The sequence below is a fragment of the Anser cygnoides genome, unplaced genomic scaffold (genome assembly GCF_040182565.1).
Source record: "Anser cygnoides isolate HZ-2024a breed goose unplaced genomic scaffold, Taihu_goose_T2T_genome scaffold_43_1, whole genome shotgun sequence".
In the NCBI taxonomy this organism is placed as follows: Eukaryota; Metazoa; Chordata; class Aves; order Anseriformes; family Anatidae; genus Anser; species Anser cygnoides.
The window spans coordinates 382,550-401,410 of record NW_027103067.1 but is presented as its reverse complement, the minus strand read 5'-3'; the positions used below and the strand labels follow the sequence as shown (position 1 = coordinate 401,410).

The 18,861-nt window shown below is 59.8% G+C and overlaps 2 protein-coding genes across 3 annotated transcripts; both read left to right on the top strand.

The window, feature by feature from the left end:
- The first annotated feature begins 229 nt into the window (after window positions 1-229).
- LOC136789241 (uncharacterized) lies at window positions 230-5,363 on the top strand. 2 transcript variants are annotated; one of them, XM_066989230.1, is made up of 16 exons: window positions 232-1,327; window positions 1,441-1,520; window positions 1,606-1,740; window positions 1,848-1,927; window positions 2,057-2,168; window positions 2,288-2,377; window positions 2,658-2,762; window positions 2,887-3,039; window positions 3,142-3,296; window positions 3,400-3,691; window positions 3,778-3,954; window positions 4,055-4,210; window positions 4,295-4,396; window positions 4,515-4,617; window positions 4,716-4,775; window positions 4,991-5,363. In XM_066989230.1, exons 1-16 carry the CDS (start codon window positions 1,057-1,059, stop codon window positions 5,245-5,247), a joined length of 2,328 nt encoding a protein of 775 aa, XP_066845331.1. In that variant the 5' UTR covers window positions 232-1,056; the 3' UTR covers window positions 5,248-5,363. The 2 variants fall into 2 exon arrangements, with proteins under 2 accessions (XP_066845332.1, XP_066845331.1); XM_066989231.1 differs by lacking the exon at window positions 2,288-2,377 and having other exon boundaries at window positions 230-1,327.
- Window positions 5,364-13,563: 8,200 nt separating this feature from the next.
- On the top strand, window positions 13,564-18,620 carry LOC136789204 (uncharacterized). The gene is made up of 13 exons (XM_066989181.1): window positions 13,564-14,683; window positions 14,797-14,876; window positions 14,962-15,096; window positions 15,204-15,283; window positions 15,412-15,523; window positions 15,644-15,833; window positions 16,034-16,137; window positions 16,263-16,415; window positions 16,519-16,673; window positions 16,778-17,069; window positions 17,156-17,993; window positions 18,092-18,151; window positions 18,364-18,620. The coding sequence occupies exons 1-13, from the start codon at window positions 14,548-14,550 to the stop codon at window positions 18,618-18,620; spliced, it is 2,592 nt and encodes an 863-aa protein (XP_066845282.1). The 5' UTR covers window positions 13,564-14,547.
- Window positions 18,621-18,861: the final 241 nt, after the last annotated feature.

The following is an 18,861-nucleotide window of genomic DNA, read 5'->3' as shown; positions in this document are numbered from 1 at the left end:
ACAAAGTTTATTTTGGTCAAGTTTTATTTTGGGAAAACCCACCCTTTTCAGCCCAAAAGCTCTGTTTGAGACCAGAAAACCTCCTTGGAGGTCCTCCTTGGACCATGCCTGGAGGACTTTAAAAGGTTTAAGGGCATGCTTTCATGGGGGATTTCTCCAAAATTAGGTTAAGAGATCTTTCCAACCTTTTTGTAATTTTTGGCTATAAACCTCTTTTTTTAAGGTGCAAACCCCACTTTTTAAAATCCAACCCTCCCTTTTCAAGACCCCAAATTCTCACTGCAAGATTAAACCCTCCTTTTTCACAGCAAATCCCAATTTTCAGTGCTAGGGGACCCTGTCTTTAGGGTCGGAAGCCTCATTTTGGGGTTTTAAAACCTCTCTGTGCTCCCCTCTGTGCTCCGTGAGGGACCACAAAATGGCCGCCCTCCCTGAGGGCCCCTCAGCCTCCCTGCTGGGCCCGGCCTGCGCCGTGAGGGGGGAGCCGAGGCTGTGCCCCCCTTTTTGGGGTCTCCTCGAAAAAAAATCGGAATTCTGAAGGACTGGGGAGTGAAAAATGGGGTTTTGTGGTTGTAGAGCACGTGGGAAACACAAAAGTTCAAGGATTTGGGTGGTCAAAATGAGGGGTCGAACCCCTAACCCATTTTGAGAGGAGAAAGTTTTATTTTGGTAAATTTTGTTTTGAGAGGATAAAGTTTTGAGAGGACAAAGTTTTCAGAAGACATGGTTTTACTTTGGCAAATTTTTATTTTGGGAAAATCCACCCTTTTCAACTCAAAAGCTCCGTTGGAGGTCAGAAAACCTCCTTAGAGCGTGCCTGGAGGAGTTTGAAAGGTTTAGGGGCGCGCTTTCATGGGGGATTTCTCCAGATTAGGTTGAGAGATCTTTCCAGCCTTAAAGATTTTGGGGGAGATTTAGGGGTTTTGGGGTGTTCTGGGGGCTTTTATGGGAGGCTGACGAGGGTGTGGGGTGGGGGAGCTGAGGCCGTGCCCCCCCCTTTTTGGGGTCTCATGGCCGGGCGGGTGCTGTTGTTAGGGTCCCTTTGAGACCCGCGCCATGTCACGACATAAAAGCCGTCGCCGCCTCGCCGCCCCCCCCAGTGCCTGTCAGGACAGGGCAGGAGCGAGAGGGAGCGAGCCGGAGACCCACCCCGCGTGGAGCTTCATTCCCTCCCTTCGCGCCCCCCTCACCATGGCAGACAAACCCCCCCCCGAGCGGCCCCGCTTGGCCTGGGTGGACAGCTGGGCCACCCCCATTGAGGAATCCTCCGACTTCCTCGAGGTGAAGCAGGAGGAGGAGGAGGAGGAGGTCGTGCCGCTGCCGGGCCGTGAGTGCAGAGAAACCCCCGCCACGAACGCGCCGAGCTCCCCCGGGGGGGGGCTCGCCGCCGCCCCTGCCGCCGCTCTCCCCTCATGGCCCCCTTCGCTGTCTCTCCCCCAGCCTTCGACGACCTGGCCGTGTACCAGGAGGAAGAGGAGGCCGTGACCACCATTGACGCCTTTGTAACCAACAAGCAAAAGGTAAAGGCGACCCCCGTGGATGCTTGGGGGCTGGGGGGGGGGCTCCCGGCCGGGGCTCCCCACCCTCACCGGGGGTCTCCCGCAGAGCCACCTGAGCGAGGAGCAGAAAATGAAGTTTCTGGAGAGCGTCTGCAGCGTCTGCACCACCGCCCGCGAGAAGGGGCTGTCGGCGGGCCTCGACTGCTTCTGTCGCCGCACCGACGTGGCCAGGCACATCGAGGTGAGAAGGGGGGGAGGCGGGCGGCCGGGGGGGGGGCTGCTGCAACCTTGGGTGCCGCCGGGGGCTGGGGGCCGGGTGCCAGCTCCCGTCCCGCTCCCCTCCCGCAGATCGTGCTGGCGTCGGAGCCCCAGGACCAGCTGCAGTCTCCGGTGCGAGAGCAAGCCATGCTGGCCGTCGCCGCCTTGAGGTACGCGCCCGGGGCCGCCTCCGGCCTCGACCGAGGGTTCTTGGGTTCGGGAGGCCGGGCCTCGCCTCGCGCCCTCTCCTCGAGGCCGGGCCTCAGCTGCGGCCTCACTCCCCCCCCCTCTCCTCGCAGCACGGTGCAGGTGATCAAGGTGAGGGAGATGCTGCGGCTGCTCGACACCTGCTTCCAGAGCGTCTTCCTGCTGCCCCCCAAGGAGAAGCTGAACGCGCGCTTCTATGTGATGGTGGGTGCCGGCGCCCCCTCCCCTCCCCTCCCTCCCCTCCCCGGGGGGTTCCCCAGGGCCCTTCCCGGGGCGCCCCCAGCCCCACGCTCACCCCACGCTCGTTCCCCCCCCACTCGCAGACCATGCACGCCGTGGACAGCATGCTGCAGCTGCTGCTGCTCAGCCCGCCGGCCACCAAGCTCCCGGAGAAGCTGCAGAGCGTCGTGCAGGTCTGTCCCGCGCCCGGCTGGGGGGCTTCTCGTCGTCCTGGGGGGCTTCTCGTCACCCCGAGGGGCTCCTCCTCACCCCAGGTTGCTCCCCCCCACCCCGAGGGGCTCCCCTTCTCCCTGAGGGGCTCCCCCCCACCCCGAGGGGCTCCCCTTCTCTCTGAGGGTCTCTCCCCCACCCCGAGGGGCTCCCCTTCTCCCTGAGGGGCTCCCCCCCAGCCCCCCCAGCCCCCAGCCCCCAGCCCTCCCGAGCCCCGCCGGCAGCTCGCTTTTCTCCTCGCAGGCCCTGATGCGTTTCTGCACCTCCGCGAACGCCCTCGCCCGCAGGAGAGCCATGGAAAGGGTCTGCAAGCTGGGCGAGTTCCTGGCCAAGTGCTCCTCGCTGGAGGTGAGCGGCTCGGCCACCCCCGGCCGCGTCGTTCCCCCCCCTTTCCCCGCAGCCCCCAGAGCCTCGAGGCCGGGGCCTCCTCCCTCCCCGGCCTCCTCTTCAACCTCCTCCTCGCCTTCCGCAGCCCTTCGGGAGGTACCTGAAGATCTCGCAGAGGACGGACCTCATCCTCACCTGCCTGCAGCTTGTGACAGAAGGCGTGTGCGATGAGGACCAGCACTGGGTCTCCTTTCTGCTCGACGCGACCACCCGAGACCCCATCAGCTGGCTGGCGGACGTGAGAGCCCCCCCGCCCTGAGCCCCCTCCCCCGGCCTCGACGCCCCCCCCGGCAGGGAAGGAAAGGAGGCCGCTTTTCACCCCCCCGCGTCCCCCCGGCAGGTCCCGCACTTCGTCAACTTCTTCTTCAAAACGCTGAAGAAGCAGCCGGCGCCCGACGTGCGGAAGAGGCTCCTGGAGCTGCTCGTCCTCCTCACGGAGTGCTTCCCCCGCTCCGTGCTCATGACCGTGCTCTTCATCTGCCCGTCCCAAGAAAGGTACCGGCCCCCGAGCCTCCAGGGCACCCCAAACCGCAGCCCCCAGGGCTCCCCCGATAACCCCGCGGGGCCCCCGCCGATAACGCCCTCTCCGTGCCCGCAGCGCCTCGATGGACATGTGGGAGGTGATGTTTGCCGTGCCCGCCATGGCGAAGCGGCTCCTGCACGAGCTCCACCTGCTGCTGCACGACAGGAACATCCGCGAGTTCCTCGGGGTGGCCGAGGACCTCAGCCTCGTCCGCCTCAGCCTCCTCTACGCCCAGCGCCCCGAAGACCCCGTCCCCAAGGAGCTGCGGGACGTGGAGTGCCTGCAGCGCTGCCTCAGGACCGCCAACTTCCACCTGCTCTGGCTGGCGCTCAAAGGCCTGGCGGCGCTGATGGAGAGGCCGCAGCTGGTGAGCCTCCGCCCTCTTCCCCTCCCCGCTCCCGGCCTCGGCTGGCGGCGCGGCGGCCTCCTCACGCCCCGGTGTTTTCGGCGCAGGCCAAGGCAGGGCAGTGCCTGCTGCCGGACGTGCTGGAGACCCTGCAGTTCGGCAAGCCCCACATCACGGCGGCGGCCCTGGCGGTCTGCGGCAACATCCTCGGCATCGTGGAGAAGAAGGCGGCCAGCCTCACCGCCCTCGAGCTGGTCGACGTGGTCAAGCCTCTCCTGGACAACGTAAGCGGGAGGACGAGCCTCCGCGGCCCCGCGGCGCCCGCCCCGTGCCGGAGCCACGCAGCCGAAACCCCCCGTCCCCCTTCCTCTTCCTCTTCCCCAGGAGGCCGCCGCGGTGCGGGAGAGCTCCATGAAGCTCTTCAAGGCGGCCATGGAGCGCGTGCTGTGGAGGCACAAGACGCAGATGTGGAAGAAGGTGCGCAAGATCCTCGTCCCGCTCTACCTGCGCATGAGCGACGAGACCCACAGCGTGGCCAAGGTAAGCGCCGGCGACGGAGGCTCGCGGCGAGGCCGGAGGGCGCGAGGAGCCGGCGCCGAGCCCCGTGCCTCCGCTGCCTCGCAGGCCTCCCAAGAAGCCCTCATGGCGGCGGCGGAGCTCTTGTGGTGGGATGAGCTGAAGGACGTGGCCCACATGGAGCAGACCTGGAGGATCAGAGCGTGCCTGGTGAGGGCGGCCTCCGCGGCGAGGCTGGCGGGGGGCTCTCGGGGGTTCCCCGAGGTGGGTGGGTGGGGGGGGAAGAAACGGGGCCGGGGAGGCTCACCGAGCCTCGCGGCCTCTCCAGCTGCAGCAGGATCGAGACCGGGTAGAGAAGCGCCTACAGCAGAGCCGGGCGTACCTGGAGGACCCTCAGGCATCCGTGCGCGAGGAGACCGTGAGGTTCATCGGTGAGGCCACCTCCCTGCCCCAGCGGCCTCCGCAAGAGGCCCCGCGGCCTCCCCTCGCCCTGCCCGGGGCGGAGGCTGACGGGCGGCTTTGCTCCTAGGGCTCGCCGCGGAGCTCCTCCAGGACCAGAGCGAAGAGAAGCTGCGCGAAATCATCGACAGTGAGTGAGGGGAGCACTGGAGGCCGGGCGGGGGAGGACTGGAGGCCGGGCCTCCGCCCCGGGGGAGGCGCGGTGGAGGCTGGGGGGGGGAACGAATCGGGGGGGCCGCGGGGCGCTCGGAGCGGCTGCTCCCCGCGTTCCTCCCGGCTGGGGGGCTCCCGGAGGGGTCTCCGCGGCCCGAGCGGAGGCTCCAGCCTCTCTCCGTCCTCCCGCAGTCCTGCAGCCCATGATGCACGACGCGGCGCCCTCGGTGCGCGCGGAGACCTCCCGCACCATCCAGGCCCTGCTGCAGCATCGCAAGTGGCTCCAGCGGCTGCCGGTGCCGTGGAACCCGCTGGCGGCGCTCTGCTGCTGGCCTCGAAGGCGCCGCCAGAGGCCGAAGACCGAGCCCCAGCCCGAGGAGAGCCCAGAAGGTTCCGGCTCTGAAGGGACGTCCAAGGACCCATCCCCCTGCCAGAGCAAGGACGACTAGCTCACCTCACGGCCGCAGGGGGTTCGGATGCCTGCAGAGGAGCCTCCGCACCCCCCCCGGGCAGCCTGCTCCACGTTTTGCCGCCCTCACCACAAATAAATTTCGTCCCCATGTTTGTCCGGTGCCTCCTGCGTTCACCCCTCGGCGTCCTCCGAGCTAAGGACCCCCTCGGCCTCTCCTCCTAAGGGAGGCGCTCCGCAGCCTCCATCATCCTCACAGCTCCGCGCCGGCCTCCCTCCTGTGCCCAGCCTCCTCCTTTGGTGCCTGCTGAGGTGGCCTCCAAGGAGACGGGGGGAGCCCAACCTTAAAGACTTTATAATTTCATGTGAAAAAAAAAAAAAAACCCTACTCTTTTTTTTTTTTTTACGGTCCAAACCCCACTTTTTTTTTTTTAAGTTTTGAGCAGTTAAAGTTTTGATAGGATAAAGTTTATTTTGGTCACGTTTCATTTTGGGTGGTAAAATCCACCCTTTTCAGACCAAAAGCACCGCTGGAGGTCAGAAAACCTCCTTAGACCGTGCCTGGAGGAGTTTGAAAGGTTTAGGGGCGCGCTTTCATGGGGGATTTCTCCAAATTAGGTTGAGAGATCTTCCCAACCTTAAAGATTTTATCGTTTCAAGCTGAAAATAAACCTCTTTAAGGGACCACAAAATGGCCGCCCTCCCTGAGGGCCCCCTCAGCCTCCCTGCTGGGCCCGCCTGCACCGTGAGGGGGGAGCCGAGGCTGTGCCCCCCTTTTTGGGGTCGCCTCGAAAAAGAAATCGAAATTCTGAAGGACTCGGGGGTGGAAAACGGGGTTTTGTAGTTTTATGGCACGCAGTAAAGAGCAAAAGTTCAAGGATTTGGGTGGACAAATGAGGGGTCACACCCCAGCCCCATTTTGAGAGGAGAGAGTTTTCTTTGGGTAAATTTTGTTTTGAGAGGATAAAGTTTTGAGAGGACAAAGTTTACTTTGGTCAAGGTTTATTTTGGGAAAATCCACCCTTTTCAGCCCAAAAGCTCTGTTGGAGGTCAGAAAACCTCCTTGGAGGTCCAGAGTTTAAAAGGTTTAGGGGTGTGCTTTCATGGGGGATTTCTCCAAATTAGCTTGAGAGATCTTTCCAACCTTCAAGATTTTATCATTTCAGGCTAACAAGCAAACAAACAAAAAAAACTACTCTTTTTTTTTTTTTTTTTAAGGTCCAAACCCCACTTTTTTTTAAAGTTTTGCGCAGTTAAAGTTTTGATAGGACAAAGTTTACTTTGGTCACGTTTCATTTTGGGTGGTAAAATCCACCCTTTTCAGACCAAAAGCACCGTTGGAGGTCAGAAAACCTCCTTAGACCGTGCCTGGAGGAGTTTAAAAGGTTTAGGGGCGCGCTTTCATGGGGGATTTCTCCAGATTAGGTTGAGAGATCTTTCCAACCTTCAAGATTTTATAATTTCATGTGAAAAAAAAACTCTTTTTTTAAGGTACAAACCCCACTTTTTAAAATCCAACCCTCCCTTTTCAAGACCCCAAATTCTCACTGCAGGATTAAACCCTCCTTTTTCACACCAAATCCCAATTTTCAGTGCTAGGGGACCCTGTCTTTAGGGTCCGAAGCCTCATTTTGGGGTTTTAAAACCTTTCCTTTCAGTTCTAAGTCCATTTGTGAGGGCTCAAGGCCGAGCCTGGGGGAAACCCTGCGCCCCATGGGGGGGATTCTGCTGCCTTGGGTGGTTTGGGGGAGATTTAGGGGTTTTGGGGTGTTCTGGGGGCTTTTAGGGGGGTTTTGAGGGGACCTTGTGTTTTTTGGGGGGGGGTGCTTTCTGAAGCTTTATTTTCGGGGGGGGGGGGATCCTCGAGCATTGCGTTGAACCTCGAGTCCCACATTCAGTTTTTGCGACCAGGTGACCCTGGAGGTCTCTTCCAACCCTAACGACTGAGGACTGTAATTAGCAGAGCCCCCCCCGTTCCCAGAGCCCCCCCATTCCCTGACACGTCCCCGCGTCCCCCCCAGAAGCCACGGGCAGCCATCTCTCCTCAGCCCCTCTGTGCTCCGTGAGGGACCACAAAATGGCCGCCCTCCCTGAGGGCCCCCTCAGCCTCCCTGCTGGGCCCGGCCTGCGCCGTGAGGGGGGAGCCGAGGCTGTGCCCCCCTTTTTGGGGTCTTCTTCAAAAAAGATCGAAATTTTGAAGGACTGGGGAGTGAAAAATGGGGTTTTGTGGTTGTAGAGCACGTGGTAAACACAAAAGTTCAAGGATTTGGGTGGACAAATGAGGGATCAAACCCCAGCCCCGTTTTGAGAGAATAAAGTTTTATTTTGGTAAATTTTGTTTTGAGAGGAGAAAGTTTTGAGCAGTTAAAGTTTTGATAGGACAAAGTTTATTTTGGTCACGTTTCATTTTGGGTGGTAAAATCCACCCTTTTCAGACCAAAAGCACCGCTGGAGGTCAGAAAACCTCCTTAGACCGTGCCTGGAGGAGTTTGAAAGGTTTAGGGGCGCGCTTTCATGGGGGATTTCTCCAAATTAGGTTGAGAGATCTTCCCAACCTTAAAGATTTTATCGTTTCAAGCTGAAAATAAACCTCTTTAAGGGACCACAAAATGGCCGCCCTCCCTGAGGGCCCCCTCAGCCTCCCTGCTGGGCCCGCCTGCACCGTGAGGGGGGAGCCGAGGCTGTGCCCCCCTTTTTGGGGTCGCCTCGAAAAAGAAATCGAAATTCTGAAGGACTCGGGGGTGGAAAACGGGGTTTTGTAGTTTTATGGCACGCAGTAAAGAGCAAAAGTTCAAGGATTTGGGTGGACAAATGAGGGGTCACACCCCAGCCCCATTTTGAGAGGAGAGAGTTTTCTTTGGGTAAATTTTGTTTTGAGAGGATAAAGTTTTGAGAGGACAAAGTTTACTTTGGTCAAGGTTTATTTTGGGAAAATCCACCCTTTTCAGCCCAAAAGCTCTGTTGGAGGTCAGAAAACCTCCTTGGAGGTCCAGAGTTTAAAAGGTTTAGGGGTGTGCTTTCATGGGGGATTTCTCCAAATTAGCTTGAGAGATCTTTCCAACCTTCAAGATTTTATCATTTCAGGCTAACAAGCAAACAAACAAAAAAAACTACTCTTTTTTTTTTTTTTTTTAAGGTCCAAACCCCACTTTTTTTTAAAGTTTTGCGCAGTTAAAGTTTTGATAGGACAAAGTTTACTTTGGTCACGTTTCATTTTGGGTGGTAAAATCCACCCTTTTCAGACCAAAAGCACCGTTGGAGGTCAGAAAACCTCCTTAGACCGTGCCTGGAGGAGTTTAAAAGGTTTAGGGGCGCGCTTTCATGGGGGATTTCTCCAGATTAGGTTGAGAGATCTTTCCAACCTTCAAGATTTTATAATTTCATGTGAAAAAAAAACTCTTTTTTTAAGGTACAAACCCCACTTTTTAAAATCCAACCCTCCCTTTTCAAGACCCCAAATTCTCACTGCAGGATTAAACCCTCCTTTTTCACACCAAATCCCAATTTTCAGTGCTAGGGGACCCTGTCTTTAGGGTCCGAAGCCTCATTTTGGGGTTTTAAAACCTTTCCTTTCAGTTCTAAGTCCATTTGTGAGGGCTCAAGGCCGAGCCTGGGGGAAACCCTGCGCCCCATGGGGGGGATTCTGCTGCCTTGGGTGGTTTGGGGGAGATTTAGGGGTTTTGGGGTGTTCTGGGGGCTTTTAGGGGGGTTTTGAGGGGACCTTGTGTTTTTGGGGGGGGGTGCTTTCTGAAGCTTTATTTTCGGGGGGGGGGGGATCCTCGAGCATTGCGTTGAACCTCGAGTCCCACATTCAGTTTTTGCGACCAGGTGACCCTGGAGGTCTCTTCCAACACTAACGACTGAGGACTGTAATTAGCAGAGGCCCCCCCCTGTTCCCAGAGCCCCCCCATTCCCTGACACGTCCCCGCGTCCCCCCAGAAGCCACGGGCAGCCATCTCTCCTCAGCCCCTCTGTGCTCCGTGAGGGACCACAAAATGGCCGCCCTCCCTGAGGGCCCCCTCAGCCTCCCTGCTGGGCCCGGCCTGCGCCGTGAGGGGGGAGCCGAGGCTGTGCCCCCCTTTTTGGGGTCTTCTTCAAAAAAGATCGAAATTTTGAAGGACTGGGGAGTGAAAAATGGGGTTTTGTGGTTGTAGAGCACGTGGGAAACACAAAAGTTCAAGGATTTGGGTGGACAAATGAGGGATCAAACCCCAGCCCCGTTTTGAGAGAATAAAGTTTTATTTTGGTAAATTTTGTTTTGAGAGGAGAAAGTTTTGAGCAGTTAAAGTTTTGATAGGACAAAGTTTATTTTGGTCAATTTTCATTTTGGGAAAATCCACCCTTTTCAGACCAAAAGCACCGTTGGAGGTCAGAAAACCTCCTTAGACCGTGCCTGGAGGAGTTTAAAAGGTTCAGGGGCGTGCTTTCGTGGGGGATTTCTCCAAATTAGGTTGAGAGATCTTTCCAACCTTCAAGATTTTATCATTTCAGGCTAAAAAAAATCTTTTTAAGGGACCACAAAATGGCCGCCCTCCCTGAGGGCTCCCTCAGCCTCCCTCCTGTGCCCGGCCTCCTCCTTTGGTGCCTGCTGAGGTGGCCTCCAACGAGACGGGGGGAGCCCAACCTTAAAGACTTTATAATTTCATGTGAAAAACAAACAAACAAACAAACCAAAAAAACTACTCTTTTTTTTTTTAAGGCCCAAACCCCACTTTTTTAAATCCAACCCTCTCTTTTCAAGACCCCAAATTCTCACTGCAAGATTAAACCCTCCTTTTTCACACCAAATCCCAATTTTCAGTGCTAGGGGACCCTGTCTTTAGGGTCCGAAGCCTCATTTTGGGGTTTTAAAACCTTTCCTTTCAGTTCTCAGTCCATTTGTGAGGGCTCAAGGCCGAGCGTGGGGGAAAACCTGCGCCCCATGGGGGGGATTCTGCTGCCTTGGGTGGTTTGGGGGAGATTTAGGGGTTTTGGGGTGTTCTGGGGGCTTTTAGGGGGGTTTTGAGGGGAGCTTTGTGAAATTTTATTTGGGGGGGTGGGTCCTCGAGCACTGCGCTGACCCTCGAGTCCCACATTCAGTTTTTGGGACCAGGTGACACTGGAGGTCTCTTCCAACACTAACGACTGAGGACTGTAATTAGCAGAGGCCCCCCCCTGTTCCCAGAGCCCCCCCATTCCCTGACACGTCCCCGCGTCCCCCCCAGAAGCCACGGGCAGCCATCTCTCCTCAGCCCCTCTGTGCTCCGTGAGGGACCACAAAATGGCCGCCCTCCCTGAGGGCCCCCTCAGCCTCCCTGCTGGGCCCGGCCTGCGCCGTGAGGGGGGAGCCAAGGCTGTGCCCCCCTTTTTGGGGTCGCCTCGAAAACAAATTGAAATTCTGAAGGACTGGGGTGGAAAACGGGGTTTTGTGGGTTTACGGCACACAGTAAAGAGCAAAAGTTCAAGGATTTGGGTGGAAAAATGAGGGGTCACACCCCAGCCCTGTTTTGAGAGAATAAAGTTTTATTTTGGTAAATTTGGTTTTGAGAGAATAAAGTTTTGAGAGGATTAAGTTTTGAGAGGACAAAGTTTATTTTGGTCAAGTTTTATTATGGGAAATCCCACCCTTTTCAGCCCAAAAGCTCTGTTTGAGACCAGAAAACCTCCTTGGAGGTCCTCCTTGGACCATGCCTGGAGGACTTTAAAAGGTTTAAGGGCGTGCTTTCATGGGGGATTTCTCCAAAATTAGGTTAAGAGATCTTTCCAACCTTAAAGATTTTGTAATTTTTGGCTATAAACCTCTTTTTTTAAGGTGCAAACCCCACTTTTTAAAATCCAACCCTCCCTTTTCAAGACCCCAAATTCTCACTGCAGGATTAAACCCTCCTTTTTCACACCAAATCCCAATTTTCAGTGCTAGGGGACCCTGTCTTTAGGGTCCGAAGCCTCATTTTGGGGTTTTAAAACCTTTCCTTTCAGTTCTAAGTCCATTTGTGAGGGCTCAAGGCCGAGCCTGCGGGAAAACCTGCGCCCCATGGGGGGGGATTCTGGTGCCTTGGGTGGTTTGGGGGAGATTTAGGGGTTTTGAGGTGTTCTGGAGCCTTTTATGGGAGGCTGACGAGGGTGTGGGGTGTGGGAGCTGAGGCTGTGCCCCCCCTTTTTGGGGTCTCATGGCCAGGCGGGTGCTGTCGTTGGGGTCCCTTTGAGACCCGCGCCATGTCACGACATAAAAGCCGTCGCCGCCTCGCCGCCCCCCCCAGTGCCTGTCAGGACAGGGCAGGAGCGAGAGGGAGCGAGCCGGAGACCCCCCCAAACAGAGCTCTGGCCGGAGTCCCAGCCTCAAAGGACCCCAAAAAGTTTGGGATCTGAAGGTACCTCCCAAGGATCACCCACCCCAATGCTGGGGACCCCCTCACCCTGGGGGGCTCCTCCTTGCCCCACATTGCTCCCCATCGCCCTGAGGGGCTCATCCTCACCCCGAGGGGCCCCCCACCACCCCGGGGGTCTCCCCTTCACTTTGAGGGGCTTCTCACCACCCCAAGGAGCTCCGCAGCACCCTCGGGGCCCCCGCTCACCGTGGGGGGCTCCTTCTTACCCCACGTTGCTCCCCATCACCCCGAAGTGCTCCCCACCACCCTGGGGGTCTCCCCATCACTCTGAGGGGCTTCTCACCACCCCATGGGCTCCCCACAAACCCCAGGGGCTCCCGACCATTCCCCGAGGAGCTCCCCACCACCCTGGGGGGCTCCTGCTTACCCCACGTTGCTCCCCATCACTCCGACGGTCCCCCCACCGCCCCGAGGGGCTCCCCTTCTCTCTGAGGCCCTTGCCTGCAGGAGAGCCGTGGAAAGGATCTGCAAAGTGGGCGAGTTCCTGGCCAAGTGCTCGTGGCTGCGGGGCAAGGGCTCCGAGCCCCCCAGGGAAGCCCCAAGTCCCCAGAGCAAAGCTCTGAGAGACCACAAAATGGCCGCCCTCCCTGAGGGCCCCCTCAGCCTCCCTGCTGGGCCCGGCCTGCGCCGTGAGGGGGGAGCCGAGGCTGTGCCCCCCTTTTTGGGGTCTTCTTCAAAAAAGATCGAAATTTTGAAGGACTGGGGAGTGAAAAATGGGGTTTTGTGGTTGTAGAGCACGTGGGAAACACAAAAGTTCAGGGATTTGGGTGGACAAATGAGGGATCAAACCCCAGCCCCGTTTTGAGAGAATAAAGTTTTATTTTGGTAAATTTCGTTTTGAGAGGAGAAAGTTTTGAGCAGTTAAAGTTTTGATAGGACAAAGTTTATTTTGGTCAATTTTCATTTTGGGAAAATCCACCCTTTTCAGACCAAAAGCACCGTTGGAGGTCAGAAAACCTCCTTAGACCGTGCCTGGAGGAGTTTGAAAGGTTTAGGGGCGCGCTTTCATGGGGGATTTCTCCAGATTAGGTTGAGAGATCTTTCCAACCTTAAAGATTTTATCATTTCAGGCTAAAAAAAATCTTTTTAAGGGACCACAAAATGGCCACCCTCCCTGAGGGCTCCCTCAGCCTCCCTCCTGTGCCCGGCCTCCTCCTTTGGCGCCTGCTGAGGTGGCCTCCAACGAGACGGGGGGAGCCCAACCTTAAAGACTTTATAATTTCATGTGAAAAACAAACAAACAAACAAACCAAAAAAACTACTCTTTTTTTTTTTTTTTTAAGGTGCAAACCCCACTTTTTAAAATCCAACCCTCCCTTTTCAAGACCCCAAATTCTCACTGCAGGATTAAACCCTCCTTTTTCACAAAAAATCCCAATTTTCAGTGCTAGGGGACCCTGTCTTTAGGGTCCGAGGCCTCATTTTGGGGTTTTAAAACCTCTCTGTGCTCCCCTCTGTGCTCCGTGAGGGACCACAGAATGGCCGCCCTCCCTGAGGGCCCCCTCAGCCTCCCTGCTGGGCCCGGCCTGCACCGTGAGGGGGGAGCCGAGGCTGTGCCCCCCTTTTTGGGGTCGCCTCGAAAACAAATCGAAATTCTGAAGGACTAGGGTGGAAAACGGGGTTTTGTGGGTTTACGGCACACAGTAAAGAGCAAAAGTTCAAGGATTTGGGTGGAAAAATGAGGGGTCACACCCCAGCCCTGTTTTGAGAGAATAAAGTTTTATTTTGGTAAATTTGGTTTTGAGAGAATAAAGTTTTGAGAGGATTAAGTTTTGAGAGGACAAAGTTTATTTTGGTCAAGTTTTATTTTGGGAAAACCCACCCTTTTCAGCCCAAAAGCTCTGTTTGAGACCAGAAAACCTCCTTGGAGGTCCTCCTTGGACCATGCCTGGAGGACTTTAAAAGGTTTAAGGGCATGCTTTCATGGGGGATTTCTCCAAAATTAGGTTAAGAGATCTTTCCAACCTTTTTGTAATTTTTGGCTATAAACCTCTTTTTTTAAGGTGCAAACCCCACTTTTTAAAATCCAACCCTCCCTTTTCAAGACCCCAAATTCTCACTGCAAGATTAAACCCTCCTTTTTCACAGCAAATCCCAATTTTCAGTGCTAGGGGACCCTGTCTTTAGGGTCGGAAGCCTCATTTTGGGGTTTTAAAACCTCTCTGTGCTCCCCTCTGTGCTCCGTGAGGGACCCCAAAATGGCCGCCCTCCCTGAGGGCCCCTCAGCCTCCCTGCTGGGCCCGGCCTGCGCCGTGAGGGGGGAGCCGAGGCTGTGCCCCCCTTTTTGGGGTCTCCTCGAAAAAAAATCGGAATTCTGAAGGACTGGGGAGTGAAAAATGGGGTTTTGTGGTTGTAGAGCACGTGGGAAACACAAAAGTTCAAGGATTTGGGTGGTCAAAATGAGGGGTCGAACCCCTAACCCATTTTGAGAGGAGAAAGTTTTATTTTGGTAAATTTTGTTTTGAGAGGATAAAGTTTTGAGAGGACAAAGTTTTCAGAAGACATGGTTTTACTTTGGCAAATTTTTATTTTGGGAAAATCCACCCTTTTCAACTCAAAAGCTCCGTTGGAGGTCAGAAAACCTCCTTAGAGCGTGCCTGGAGGAGTTTGAAAGGTTTAGGGGCGCGCTTTCATGGGGGATTTCTCCAGATTAGGTTGAGAGATCTTTCCAGCCTTAAAGATTTTGGGGGAGATTTAGGGGTTTTGGGGTGTTCTGGGGGCTTTTATGGGAGGCTGACGAGGGTGTGGGGTGGGGGAGCTGAGGCCGTGCCCCCCCCTTTTTGGGGTCTCATGGCCGGGCGGGTGCTGTTGTTAGGGTCCCTTTGAGACCCGCGCCATGTCACGACATAAAAGCCGTCGCCGCCTCGCCGCCCCCCCCAGTGCCTGTCAGGACAGGGCAGGAGCGAGAGGGAGCGAGCCGGAGACCCACCCCGCGTGGAGCTTCATTCCCTCCCTTCGCGCCCCCCCTCACCATGGCAGACAAACCCCCCCCCGAGCGGCCCCGCTTGGCCTGGGTGGACAGCTGGGCCACCCCCATTGAGGAATCCTCCGACTTCCTCGAGGTGAAGCAGGAGGAGGAGGAGGAGGAGGTCGTGCCGCTGCCGGGCCGTGAGTGCAGAGAAACCCCCGCCACGAACGCGCCGAGCTCCCCCGGGGGGGGGCTCGCCGCCGCCCCTGCCGCCGCTCTCCCCTCATGGCCCCCTTCGCTGTCTCTCCCCCAGCCTTCGACGACCTGGCCGTGTACCAGGAGGAAGAGGAGGCCGTGACCACCATTGACGCCTTTGTAACCAACAAGCAAAAGGTAAAGGCGACCCCCGTGGATGCTTGGGGGCTGGGGGGGGGGCTCCCGGCCGGGGCTCCCCACCCTCACCGGGGGTCTCCCGCAGAGCCACCTGAGCGAGGAGCAGAAAATGAAGTTTCTGGAGAGCGTCTGCAGCGTCTGCACCACCGCCCGCGAGAAGGGGCTGTCGGCGGGCCTCGACTGCTTCTGTCGCCGCACCGACGTGGCCAGGCACATCGAGGTGAGAAGGGGGTGAGGCGGGCGGCCGGGGGGGGGCTGCTGCAACCTTGGGTGCCGCCGGGGGCTGGGGGGCCGGGTGCCAGCTCCCGTCCCGCTCCCCTCCCGCAGATCGTGCTGGCGTCGGAGCCCCAGGACCAGCTGCAGTCTCCGGTGCGAGAGCAAGCCATGCTGGCCGTCGCCGCCTTGAGGTACGCGCCCGGGGCCGCCTCCGGCCTCGACCGAGGGTTCTTGGGTTCGGGAGGCCGGCCTCGCCTCGCGCCCTCTCCTCGAGGCCGGGCCTCAGCTGCGGCCTCACTCCCCCCCCCTCTCCTCGCAGCACGGTGCAGGTGATCAAGGTGAGGGAGATGCTGCGGCTGCTCGACACCTGCTTCCAGAGCGTCTTCCTGCTGCCCCCCAAGGAGAAGCTGAACGCGCGCTTCTATGTGATGGTGGGTGCCGGCGCCCCCTCCCCTCCCCTCCCTCCCCTCCCCGGGGGGTTCCCCAGGGCCCTTCCCGGGGCGCCCCCAGCCCCACGCTCACCCCACGCTCGTTCCCCCCCCCACTCGCAGACCATGCACGCCGTGGACAGCATGCTGCAGCTGCTGCTGCTCAGCCCGCCGGCCACCAAGCTCCCGGAGAAGCTGCAGAGCGTCGTGCAGGTCTGTCCCGCGCCCGGCTGGGGGGCTTCTCGTCGTCCTGGGGGGCTTCTCGTCACCCTGGGGGCTTCTCGTCACCCCGAGGGGCTCCTCCTCACCCCAGGTTGCTCCCCCCCACCCCGAGGGGGCTCCCCTTCTCCCTGAGGGGCTCCCCCCCACCCCGAGGGGCTCCCCTTCTCTCTGAGGGTCTCTCCCCCACCCCGAGGGGCTCCCCTTCTCCCTGAGGGGCTCCCCCCCAGCCCCCCCAGCCCCCAGCCCCCAGCCCTCCCGAGCCCCGCCGGCAGCTCGCTTTTCTCCTCGCAGGCCCTGATGCGTTCTGCACCTCCGCGAACGCCCTCGCCCGCAGGAGAGCCATGGAAAGGGTCTGCAAGCTGGGCGAGTTCCTGGCCAAGTGCTCCTCGCTGGAGGTGAGCGGCTCGGCCACCCCCGGCCGCGTCGTTCCCCCCCCCTTTCCCCGCAGCCCCCAGAGCCTCGAGGCCGGGGCCTCCTCCCTCCCCGGCCTCCTCTTCAACCTCCTCCTCGCCTTCCGCAGCCCTTCGGGAGGTACCTGAAGATCTCGCAGAGGACGGACCTCATCCTCACCTGCCTGCAGCTTGTGACAGAAGGCGTGTGCGATGAGGACCAGCACTGGGTCTCCTTTCTGCTCGACGCGACCACCCGAGACCCCATCAGCTGGCTGGCGGACGTGAGAGCCCCCCCGCCCTGAGCCCCCTCCCCCGGCCCTCGACGCCCCCCCCGGCAGGGAAGGAAAGGAGGCCGCTTTTCACCCCCCCGCGTCCCCCCGGCAGGTCCCGCACTTCGTCAACTTCTTCTTCAAAACGCTGAAGAAGCAGCCGGCGCCCGACGTGCGGAAGAGGCTCCTGGAGCTGCTCGTCCTCCTCACGGAGTGCTTCCCCCGCTCCGTGCTCATGACCGTGCTCTTCATCTGCCCGTCCCAAGAAAGGTACCGGCCCCCGAGCCTCCAGGGCACCCCAAACCGCAGCCCCCAGGGCTCCCCCGATAACCCCCGCGGGGCCCCCGCCGATAACGCCCTCTCCGTGCCCGCAGCGCCTCGATGGACATGTGGGAGGTGATGTTTGCCGTGCCCGCCATGGCGAAGCGGCTCCTGCACGAGCTCCACCTGCTGCTGCACGACAGGAACATCCGCGAGTTCCTCGGGGTGGCCGAGGACCTCAGCCTCGTCCGCCTCAGCCTCCTCTACGCCCAGCGCCCCGAAGACCCCGTCCCCAAGGAGCTGCGGGACGTGGAGTGCCTGCAGCGCTGCCTCAGGACCGCCAACTTCCACCTGCTCTGGCTGGCGCTCAAAGGCCTGGCGGCGCTGATGGAGAGGCCGCAGCTGGTGAGCCTCCGCCCTCTTCCCCTCCCCGCTCCCGGCCTCGGCTGGCGGCGCGGCGGCCTCCTCACGCCCCGGTGTTTTCGGCGCAGGCCAAGGCAGGGCAGTGCCTGCTGCCGGACGTGCTGGAGACCCTGCAGTTCGGCAAGCCCCACATCACGGCGGCGGCCCTGGCGGTCTGCGGCAACATCCTCGGCATCGTGGAGAAGGAAGGCGGCCAGCCTCACCGCCCTCGAGCTGGTCGACGTGGTCAAGCCTCTCCTGGACAACGTAAGCGGGAGGACGAGCCTCCGCGGCCCCGCGGCGCCCGCCCGTGCCGGAGCCACGCAGCCGAAACCCCCGTCCCCCTTCCTCTTCCTCTTCCCCAGGAGGCCGCCGCGGTGCGGGAGAGCTCCATGAAGCTCTTCAAGGCGGCCATGGAGCGCGTGCTGTGGAGGCACAAGACGCAGATGTGGAAGAAGGTGCGCAAGATCCTCGTCCCGCTCTACCTGCGCATGAGCGACGAGACCCACAGCGTGGCCAAGGTAAGCGCCGGCGACGGAGGCTCGCGGCGAGGCCGGAGGGCGCGAGGAGCCGGCGCCGAGCCCCGTGCCTCCGCTGCCTCGCAGGCCTCCCAAGAAGCCCTCATGGCGGCGGCGGAGCTCTTGTGGTGGGATGAGCTGAAGGACGTGGCCCACATGGAGCAGACCTGGAGGATCAGAGCGTGCCTGGTGAGGGCGGCCTCCGCGGCGAGGCTGGCGGGGGGCTCTCGGGGGTTCCCCGAGGTGGGTGGGTGGGGGGGAAGAAACGGGGCCGGGGAGGCTCACCGAGCCTCGCGGCCTCTCCAGCTGCAGCAGGATCGAGACCGGGTAGAGAAGCGCCTACAGCAGAGCCGGGCGTACCTGGAGGACCCTCAGGCATCCGTGCGCGAGGAGACCGTGAGGTTCATCGGTGAGGCCACCTCCCTGCCCCAGCGGCCTCCGCAAGAGGCCCCGCGGCCTCCCCTCGCCCTGCCCGGGGCGGAGGCTGACGGGCGGCTTTGCTCCTAGGGCTCGCCGCGGAGCTCCTCCAGGACCAGAGCGAAGAGAAGCTGCGCGAAATCATCGACAGTGAGTGAGGGGAGCACTGGAGGCCGGGCGGGGGAGGACTGGAGGCCGGGCCTCCGCCCCGGGGGAGGCGCGGTGGAGGCTGGGGGGGGAACGAATCGGGGGGGCCGCGGGGCGCTCGGAGCGGCTGCTCCCCGCGTTCCTCCCGGCTGGGGGCTCCCGGAGGGGTCTCCGCGGCCCGGCGGAGGCTCCAGCCTCTCTCCGTCCTCCCGCAGTCCTGCAGCCCATGATGCACGACGCGGCGCCCTCGGTGCGCGCGGAGACCTCCCGCACCATCCAGGCCCTGCTGCAGCATCGCAAGTGGCTCCGGCGGCTGCCGGTGCCGTGGAACCCGCTGGCGGCGCTCTGCTGCTGGCCTCGAAGGCGCCGCCAGAGGCCGAAGACCGAGCCCCAGCCCGAGGAGAGCCCAGAAGGTTCCGGCTCTGAAGGGACGTCCAAGGACCCATCCCCCTGCCAGAGCAAGGACGACTAGCTCACCTCACGGCCGCAGGGGGTTCGGATGCCTGCAGAGGAGCCTCCGCACCCCCCCGGGCAGCCTGCTCCACGTTTTGCCGCCCTCACCACAAATAAATTTCGTCCCCATGTTTGTCCGGTGCCTCCTGCGTTCACCCCTCGGCGTCCTCCGAGCTAAAGACCCCCTCGGCCTCTCCTCCTAAGGGAGGCGCTCCGCAGCCTCCATCATCCTCACAGCTCCGCGCCGGCCTCCCTCCTGT